Source organism: Lepus europaeus, chromosome 14 (assembly GCF_033115175.1).
Source record: "Lepus europaeus isolate LE1 chromosome 14, mLepTim1.pri, whole genome shotgun sequence".
NCBI classification, from domain to species: domain Eukaryota; kingdom Metazoa; phylum Chordata; class Mammalia; order Lagomorpha; family Leporidae; genus Lepus; species Lepus europaeus.
In genome coordinates, this window is record NC_084840.1 from 88,999,406 (window position 1) to 89,009,085 (window position 9,680).

Below are 9,680 nucleotides of genomic sequence, written 5' to 3' on the forward strand. Positions count from 1 at the left end.
GGCCAAGCAGGCTTTCCCCCTTTGTGCCACAAGATGACTCTCCTATGATGGATCAGAGCCGTGGAGTGCAGCAAACGGTGGGAACTTCACCGACCACCAACTCTGATCAATTCTCTTCTCTACGCAGGTTTGAATGGTTGTGTCCAAGGTCTTGCTCCCTTAAGAACGGCCACACATTAAGACTTAACATCTTTTAGACTTCATAGGCAAGAGCGGTTGATCTCAAAAAGCACAATACAAACTTCATCATTTAGGAAAATGGGCATTTATTCCATTGCCTGATTTGTTGGGGGGCAGTGATCTACTGCTTGTTAAATAATCTAGGTACTCAGTTTTCTACTAGATTCTTCCATGAATGTGCTTATACCTGTTGTCTGAAGGGACTACGAAATATTCTGGTAAAAAATATGCCAAAAAAATCTTCCTTAAATAAAACGCCATACTCAAATATGCAGGCCATAAGCAAAGGTCTCAATTATACAGAATTGAGGAAAAAAAACTTTTGACAGCAAATTATTCTCACAGTTAACATAACCAAGATCCATTTGATGGCCAAGTACACAACATGGCACAGGTTTAAGTTCAGGCTGGCCAGTTATTACCACACAGGAAAGTCTCATTGTTCCTTAACTGTATTACTGGCTGAAGCCAACGTTCCACTGGGTTCTATTAACAAAAGGATCATTTGGGGGGCAAGAAACCAGTTACTTAAATCTCAATCAGCTTAACATTCATTGAAAGAAGTTTTTAAAAAGTGTAACAAATTGAAGGTTGGAAAACTAGGAGCATTATACAATAAAATTTGGCTTATCTGAGGACCAAACATTTAATTTGGTTTGAGATAGAATACATCAATTCATTAATATCAAATTACAAAAAATTGCATTTCGCTGGTTTTTTATCCCCCCCTCTTCTGAATGGAGCTAGCACATTTTCTAAGGTTTTCCAACACAACCAAATCAAGTTGATAAACATGATAAACCTTTGCTAAGGCAACTTCAGCAGCGAGTTCTCTTCAATGAAAACCAGCAGCCAGAATTTTGCTTACAAAAAGGAGGCGAAGACACCAAATGGTCAGCACAGACGCTTCCTCACTGCTAACAATGTGTGTGCGAGCACACGCAAGATCTTGGCTTCATTAAATAATGGCAATCAAACCAGACCCAATCAAACGTTCGCATTTGTGTAGCTAACGTGCACCTTCTCACACGCTCCACTTGAGTTTTTAATTTATGAAAAGACACCGCTATATTTCAGACAAAATATATATATATATTTTTGAAATCTTTACAATAAATCACGACGTCTGAGCGTCCACAGAGCACAGGTTAGTTTATTGAAGTACTCCGTTCCCACTCCCGGGAATGCAAATAACCCTGGTAACAGTGTGTACACAGTTTCCTCTTTGCTTTTTTTTTTTTTTTTAATCATTTTAAAGCAAATAATACATTTGACTGTAGGTCAGTCTGTGCAAATAATCCTTTGGAAGGAAATCCCCCAGACCCAGGTGGCAGAGGGCGGTTCTGTGTCTGAGATGTGGCCGCAGGTTCCAATTCTTCAGATAAAGTGCTCTTGGCCCTGCCAGCAGAACCCAGAGGCCTGCGAGGCCTGCGAGCGCTGGGGCCGCGCCCTCGGCCTCCGTCATACGAACTCCAGCTTCCCGTGCCCACTGTACATGCCCCAGTGCACCAGGGACAGGACTTTGTCGTGGCTGAGGTCGGCGTGCCGGAGTTTGTCGCAGGCCGCACAGCAGCTCTCGTGCCCGCTGACTGGCACCACGCACTCCAGGTCCAGCTTGGCCACCTGGCCCTTTTTGGAGTGATGTCCGTGGAAGCTGTAGTGCAGCCGGGACAGCATCTGCTGCCTCTGGTCCTGCAGTCTCTTGTTCTCGCTCCGCAGCATCCTCAGGGCCAGCATGATCAGCAGCACGAGGATCAGCCCTCCCGCGATCGGCACGGCGATCACCGCCGCCCGGAACCACAGCTCCTTGGAAGAGGTCAGCTCCTGCACCTTGGTGATGAGGTTTCTGTTCCCGTCATGCTGGTACCTGTTCCCTTGTCCTAGAGGAGTACAAACAAGGACACGATCAGACACTGGGGTGAACTCCTTCCGTGCAGTCGCTGTCACCTTCACCATCACCATCACCACCATCATCACCGTCACCACCATCGTCACCATCCACCCATGTTAAACAAGGACGCAGCCTCTGATGCCATCCAGCACATTTAGAAAATAAATACAGCAAAAACCATCCAGGGCAGCTCACAGCCACATCTGTTTATGGACTGACAAGTAACAGTCTCTGAATGTCTTCAACATGTTGAAAAAACAGGCAAAAACCTATCAGGCAGACAGACCGCTAAGGCTCAGGCAGACATGAAAGGCGCAAGAGAGAAAGGGGGGTGGGGGGAGTCCCTCCAGCAACTCTAATCGCATTAGCAACAGAATCAATGGCAGAGACACACACAGACACACACACACAGACACACACAGAGACACACACACAGCCGCTCACCGGTTGTCACCAGCCTCTGGGGGGAGGGGGCCCGGCTGCTTCCACCTACCTGGGGCCTCTCCCCTGGGCGCAGGGAGAAGGTCGTGCAGCCCTCTGTAATTGCACATGTCCTCATGACAGCATTCCAATGTGGGCACGCCGGTGCCGGAGTGGTTGTGTGTCTGTTTGGCTTGGCACACGTCTGCTGAGCTTGCGACAGACTCCAGGCAGCCGTGGGTGAGTGGGGAGTTTGTGTTCTGAGGATCCAGCAGTCTGGAGAAGCAGGCGCTGAGCTCCGACTTGCACATGTACCCAGTCGCCACGCAGTGGGCAGCATCACAGTAGCACCGGATTTCACCTGGAAGCCAACGAGAGCTGGGGTCAGCCTTGGCCTCAGACACAAGCCACTACCTTGAGCCATTGTGAAATCGCATATCCGGAGACTAGCAGCCTGTCTAAGACTGGAAAAGCCCTTGGAGCAGTTGGGGCTGAAGCGCCAAGTTGCTAAAATGCCATTTCACAAATGTGTTAATCCCAACAGATTTCTGATGAGTTCGTGTCATTAAAAAAATAGTTTTCGGGGGTTGGTGCTGTGGCTTAGAGCATTAAGCCACCGCCTGCAATGCCAGCATCTCATATGGGTGCCAGTGAGAGTCCCGGCTGCTCCACTTCCAATCCACCTCCCTGACGAGGTGCCTGGGAAAGCAGCGGAAGTTGCCCAAGTGCTTGGGTTCCTGCCACCCACGTGGGAGTCCCAGCTGGAGATCCTGGCTCCAGTTTCAGCCTGGCCTAGCCTTGGCTGTTGTACCCATTTGAGGAGTGAACTAGTAGATGGAAGATTCTCTCTCACTCTGTAACTCTTTCAAATAAATAAATACACTTTGGGAAAAAGAAATACATCGGGGGCCGGTGCTGTGGCATAGCGGGTAAAGCCACCACCTGCAATGCCGGCATCCCATACGGGCACCAGGTCGAGTCCTGGCTGCTCCACTTCTGGTCCAGCTCTCTGCTATGGCCTGGGAAAACAGTAGAAGATGGCCCAAGTCCTTGGGGCCCTGCACCCACAAGGGAGACCCGGAAGAAGATCCTGACTCCTGGCTTTGGATCGGCGCAGCTCTGCCCATTGTGGCCATTTGGGGAGTGAACCAGTGGGTGGAAGCTTAAAAAAGTATCTTGGTCCTTCCATAAGGCAAATGAGATTATGTTTTCATTCTAATCCTATACAACAGAAAAATGCTAGGCTTTTCTATTTTGTCAGTATAAATATTTGATCGGAACTACTGAATTGTTTACTATCCCGAAAGTCTGTGCCAAGGTTGAAGAGCTTTAGGTAACACCTTATAAAGTTATTAACTAGAAACACAACTATTAGAAATCGCTGAGGTCAGGTCTAAAACCCATGAAACGGGCAGCCATTTGCAACCTCTCTAAAAAGGCAAACTTTGCCTATAAAGATCTTTCCACGCAGAGGAGCTTTTAGTCAGTATATTGTAAAACAGGAACCAGGCAGTTTACAATTAGTGGTTTGCTTGCCAAAGTCAATTTCTTTCGCCCCAAATGGAAAGTCATAAAAAGGGGGCGGGGAGGAGGGGAGGCGTGCAAAGCTATAAGGCTAACTTCTCCCCCCAGGCTCCCACCCCAGCCTCGCATGTCATTCAACATGTGATCCGACAGGGGAAACGCTAAAGCCGAGAAACCCTCGGGCTTGAATGAAAAACCCGTAAGGAAACCTCGGCTGCTTCTACAGGAAGTGATTACAAGTTTCCTTTATAAAAGCGATTTTGTGAGCTGCACGCCTGCGTTAGCATCCTCTCCCCATGCATGACTTCCAGCCCACATAACCTGGGCTCTCCCAATCACCGCCCCATCCCACACCCACGCCCACGCCGCTGGTCACCGCCAAGAGATGCCCCAGCCCCGCTACTGCAAATGGAAGCCGCGCGCGCACAGCCCCTTCCTGGCTGCCAGGGGCCGGGAACCTCCACTCAGACTCCCAGACCCCGCCCACCTCCACCCTGCTGCCTCCTCTCCATCAAAGCCTGATTAAGGTGTCTCATTTAATTATCCGTCCAAATTCCAGGCCAGCGCTCGGAACCCTTGGTTTTCAACCAGCTCCAGATATGGGAGAAAACACCAGTCCCCCCCACCACACACACACCCCCACTCTGGTGATCCCTAACGGTGCAGAAGTGGAGTCCCGGCTCCGTCATCCGCACGGAGTGTCTCGGCTTTGCTCCGGCTCGCGGTCTGCACAGTGCTCCAGGGTCTTGGGCGGGTCAGCACACCTCCCTACCCCATAAACTCCCCAGAGGCCGGAAGAATCGCACAGAATAGATTCAAACTCCATCCAGGCCACCGGACTCGGACCCAGTGCCGAAAGAGACCTGGCCTGCCTATTTAAGGCTGTTTTCGATGGCCTGAAACACTCTGAATAGAAGTTGGGACAGGTTAACTGGGAAAGGTCTAACAACTTTTTAAAAAAATAAAAATCAAAGCCACGCTGAAGCCGGGAGAATGGACTTTTGTGTAACTGTATGAAAATTGCATTTCTGCAGTTTCATAAAGTTTCTTCCTGGGGCACGATGAAGGCGGGGGCGGGGGGGGGACTGGGGTTCTGAAGCCGAGAACAATGCCCCTGTGTGCCCCCTTTTCCTGGTTACTGTACGTGGTGATTACAGAAAAATGCCTGCTTTCGTCAAGATGGCTACAGGAGACACTGCAGGCTTTTGAAGTCCGCAGCAGTCAGAAATGTCTGATCCCCTAATTATATCATTATCAGGCACATAGTTTCGGTATCTGTGACTTCACGTCGCCCCTCCGCAGGCTGGAGGGCTGTTATTTAGGGTTAATTACACCCTTCCTTCCAAAATAAATAAATACTGTAGCACATCACCCTCGCTGGGGTAGCCGATCCTTTAACCTCCTGCCTGCTCTACATAGCAATTAGAGAAAAGTGGGGGGTGCAGAGCCTGAATAACGCTTCCTATTTAGAAAGAAATGGCCCCTTCCTGGCGAGGCCAGCGGAGTTCAGGGCCGGGAGCCCGGAGTGTGGGCTGCTCCACTCCAGGGGGCTGCCTGCGGGGAGGGGAATGGGGACCGGGCCCACGGCCGTTCTCCTCCGTTCTCCTCCAAATCGGCCGTTCTCCTCCAATCCGAGGCGGTGGGAACCAGCAGCAGGGACGCAGGCACACACCCCGGCCCGACGCTCCCAGGAGATCTGGGCAGTCACAAAGACACACGCTCAAAGGGACTTTTAGACGGAGACCCGCTCCCACACGCCATACAGAGATGCACTCACAAGACTGACACAGTCACAGCCCACACACCTAGGCACACGCACCCCATACATAGAACCTGGACACACCTAGAGACACACATACCCCTACACACTCAAGGAAACACTCATACAACCTAGACACACACTCACACACTCACTGAGACACACTCAAGTGCATACACACCTAAAGACACCGAAACACATACATGTAGACACACACACCTGGAGGCACACTTAGACCCTGGGACACACACACACACTCACACTCACACGTGGAGACACACACGAGACAAACTGACCCAGTGACAGGCACACTAGACTCACACACACACGTAGACACACCTAGAGGCACGCTCAGATCCCGGAACATGCACGCTCAGAGCCACACTCAGACCCCGGGACACACACACACACACGCAGACACACTCACATGTAGACACACAAGAAACAAACTGACCCAGGGACACACACTAGACTCACATACACACATAGAGACACACACCTAGAGGCACACTCAGACCCCAGGACACACACAGGCAGACACTCACACGTGGAGACACGCAAAGAGACAAACTGACTCAGGGACAGGCACGCTAGACTCACACACACACGGAGAGACACACACCTAGAGGCATGCTCAGAATCCGGACATGCACACTCAGAGCCACACTCAGACCCCAAGACACGCACACACGCACACTCACACGTGGAGACAAACTGACCCAGGGACAAGCACACTAGACTCTCTCACACACATACACACACAAACTTAAAGACACAAACCTAGAGCCACACTCAGACCCCGGGACACGCACACCCAGAGCCACGCTCAGACCCCGGGACACGCACACCCGGAGCACGCTCAGATCCCGGGACTCGCACACCCGGAGCCACGCTCAGACCCCGGGACTCGCACACCCGGAGCCACGCTCAGACCCCGGGACTCGCACACCCGGAGCCACGCTCAGACCCCGGGACTCGCACACCCGGAGCCACGCTCAGACCCCGGGACTCGCACACCCGGAGCCACGCTCAGACCCCGGGACTCGCACACCCGGAGCCACGCTCAGACCCCGGGACTCGCACACCCGGAGCCACGCTCAGACCCCGGGACTCGCACACCCGGAGCCACGCTCAGACCCCGGGACACGCACACCCGGAGCCACGCTCAGACCCCGGGACACGCACACCCGGAGCCACGCTCAGACCCCGGGACACGCACACCGCGACGCGCCAGCCGGGGTCGGGCAGGGGGCGGCCGCGACCTCCGAGAGCCGAGCAACGTGTCGCGACCTGCGGCTCCGGCGCGGGAGGGCACGTCGCCCGCCGCCAACAAAGCCTCGGCAGCCGGCTTCGAAGCCCCGCGGCGGGCACCCCACCTCTGGTGAGCAGCACGGCCATGGCGCAGAGCTCGAGCTGCAGCCACACGAAGATGTAGCTGGAGTGGCGATCCATGGACGCCGCCCCTCGGGGCGCGCCGTCAGCGCCGGGGCCAGGGGCCGGGCCGCGGCCGCAGCATGGAGAGCGGCCGCCGGCTCCTCCGGCCTCGCGCGCCGCCCGCGCCGTGGGCTCCCGGCCGCGGTGCGCCCCCGCCCCGAGCGCCCACCCTCACGCCGCCACTCGGCCGAAGATCCCGGGAGCGCCGCCGCCGCCAGCCCCGCCGCGCGCCGTAAATAGCGCCGGGCGCGGGGACCCGGCCCGTGGCGCCCCGCCCCGGCCCCGCCCCGGCCGTGCCAGCGCCCTCCGATTGGCCGCAGGGCTGCTGTCAGTCAGCCCCAGAGCTCGAAGTGGGAGGGGAGGGGAGGGGAGGGGAGGGAGGCGGGCCGGACGCGGCGCCGGCGTCTGAGGTGGCGGCGCCGGCGTCTGAGGCCGTGTCCCGCGCTCCCCCTTGCGGAGGCCCGCGCGCCCCGAGACCCCGAGTTTCCTCGCCCCCGGGGAGAGCCCCGGGGACGGGGTGGCGGCCCCCGGTCGTGGTGCGCGCGCGGGGGACCTCAGGGGTGGTGGTCTGTTTCCCGCCTTCTCCCCTCACCCGCCGGCCGCGTCCGTCTCCAGCCGGCCGGCCCTGGGATCGATAAAAGCGCAGACAGACGGCCGCGGAGGGCCGGGAGCCGCGGGCTTGCTCCCGGGGTGCCGGCTGCAGACGCCTCACGAAAATGAGCAGATGCGAGCGCGCCCGGCGCCAGCGAGACGACGCGGGCCGGCCCGGGCCTCGGGGAGCCGCCCCCGCGCGGCCGCCGGGCGCGCCCTCCCGGGAGCCCCGGGCATTTCCGAGGGGGCTTCGCGGGGCTGCTCGGGGGTTCGCTGTGGAGTGGGTGGGTGTGTTTGCACGGCGAAATTCAGCCGGAAACGGTCCCTGTCTGTCTGAGCGCATGCTCTTTTTTTTCTCCTCTCCCATCGCACAGCAAAAATTCCCTTTTTCGGGTCAGTGATTTTCCTACCTGAGAGGCTGGCGGGAAAGAGAGGGGCGCAGTTGTTCGATGTTTGGAAAGTTCAAGTTGTTAGGCTTGCAGGAAGTGCACACCTGACCGTGGAGTCGAGCGCCCGCAGCCCTGCAGCGGGGAATGAGTGCACCTGCTATTGAGAAAGTGTTCTCTAAATGCAGAAAGACTGAAGTTTTTTTTAAAAATGACTTATTTATTTGAAAGGCAGAGTTAGAGAGGGGAAGGGAGGCAGAGAGAGAATCTTCCAGCCCCTGTTTCACTTCCTCAAATGGCCACAATGGCCAGGCAAAGTCTAGGAGCCAGGAGCTTCCTTCGGGTCTCCTCCGTGGGTGCAGGGCCCTAAGCACTTGGGCCATCTTTGGATGCTTTGCCAAATACATTAGCAGGGAGCTGGATCAGAAGTGGAGCAACCGGGACTTGAACTGGCGCCCCTATGGGATGCCAGCATCACAGGTGGTGGCTTAACTTGCTACACCACAACCTCCTAAATGGAAGTTTTAGAAGTGGGTGTTCTATGTTTGAGTTAAATCAAAAATGCATCTCAAAGGAGAGACAGGCAACACCACCAAAAGTTTTTTGGGGGAAAAACAAACAGGTGTTTCTCAGGGGAGGGGCTGCCAGCCCGTTCTGAGCACTTTGATTGGAACTCCAGAGGGAGGTAGAAATGCTAACGATTCAGACAGTACTCTCTCCATGTCATGACACACTTCCTCTCGCGAGAGTCAGTTATTAGCTAGAAGGAATCTTCTGGGGTCTAGTCTTTCTGTCCTGTTGGAGGCCAGGCTCACAGTGTCTGGGGGTTTCACAGTTCTGGGGAGTCAGAGACGTGGACTTGGGTGATGGGGAGGTTCATGTGCACAGTGTTCCGATGCATAAAAGAGAGGGTAAACTAGCCCAGGAAAGGGAGGAGCTCCAGGAGGCTCTGCTGGAAGCCAGGGAGCAAGAGGATTGTCCCATGGGAAGCAGACAGGACTGGGTGTTTCCAGAGTGAAATGAGGAGGGGGTGGGTAGATGGGACTACAAGAGATTGTAGCTGGAGCCTAAGTGTGAAACAAGGAATGGGAAGAGGCACCTGGAAGTGAATGCCACTTAGCTTTGGTGCAGGTAAGTGCTAGCCGGATGAGTTGACCAGAGTTGTTTTGTAGCAGGCACTAAGCATTTTCCCAGCCTGTTTCAGGGAACACCCCTTCTCACTGGAGTGGCCCTTAGCAAACAGCCTAGAAGGTTCTGCCCTGTGGCCCAAGCTATTAGATTCTGCCCTCTGGGTGGTCGTTGCACCAAAAACGTACAAGTTCTGAGCTACAGGGCCACTGTATCCTGCTTGCAAAGAGACAGTGATGGAGATGTACAAATTGTAAACTCAAATGATTTCTATTCTCCTGGCTCTGCTGTTTAAAAAAGGTTGATTTATTTCAAAGGCAGAATGACAGAGAGAAAGGGAGAGATCTTCCATCTGCTGATTCACTCC

General features: G+C 54.6%; 1 protein-coding gene across 1 annotated transcript; it reads right to left on the reverse strand.

Annotated features, from left to right (window-relative positions):
• Positions 1-289: 289 nt before the first annotated feature.
• BAMBI (BMP and activin membrane bound inhibitor) lies at positions 290-7,275 on the reverse strand. The gene is made up of 3 exons (XM_062211096.1): positions 7,151-7,275; positions 2,565-2,852; positions 290-2,060 (listed from the first exon to the last, which is right to left on the reverse strand). Exons 1-3 carry the CDS (start codon positions 7,224-7,226, stop codon positions 1,642-1,644), a joined length of 783 nt encoding a protein of 260 aa, XP_062067080.1. The 5' UTR covers positions 7,227-7,275; the 3' UTR covers positions 290-1,641.
• Positions 7,276-9,680: the final 2,405 nt, after the last annotated feature.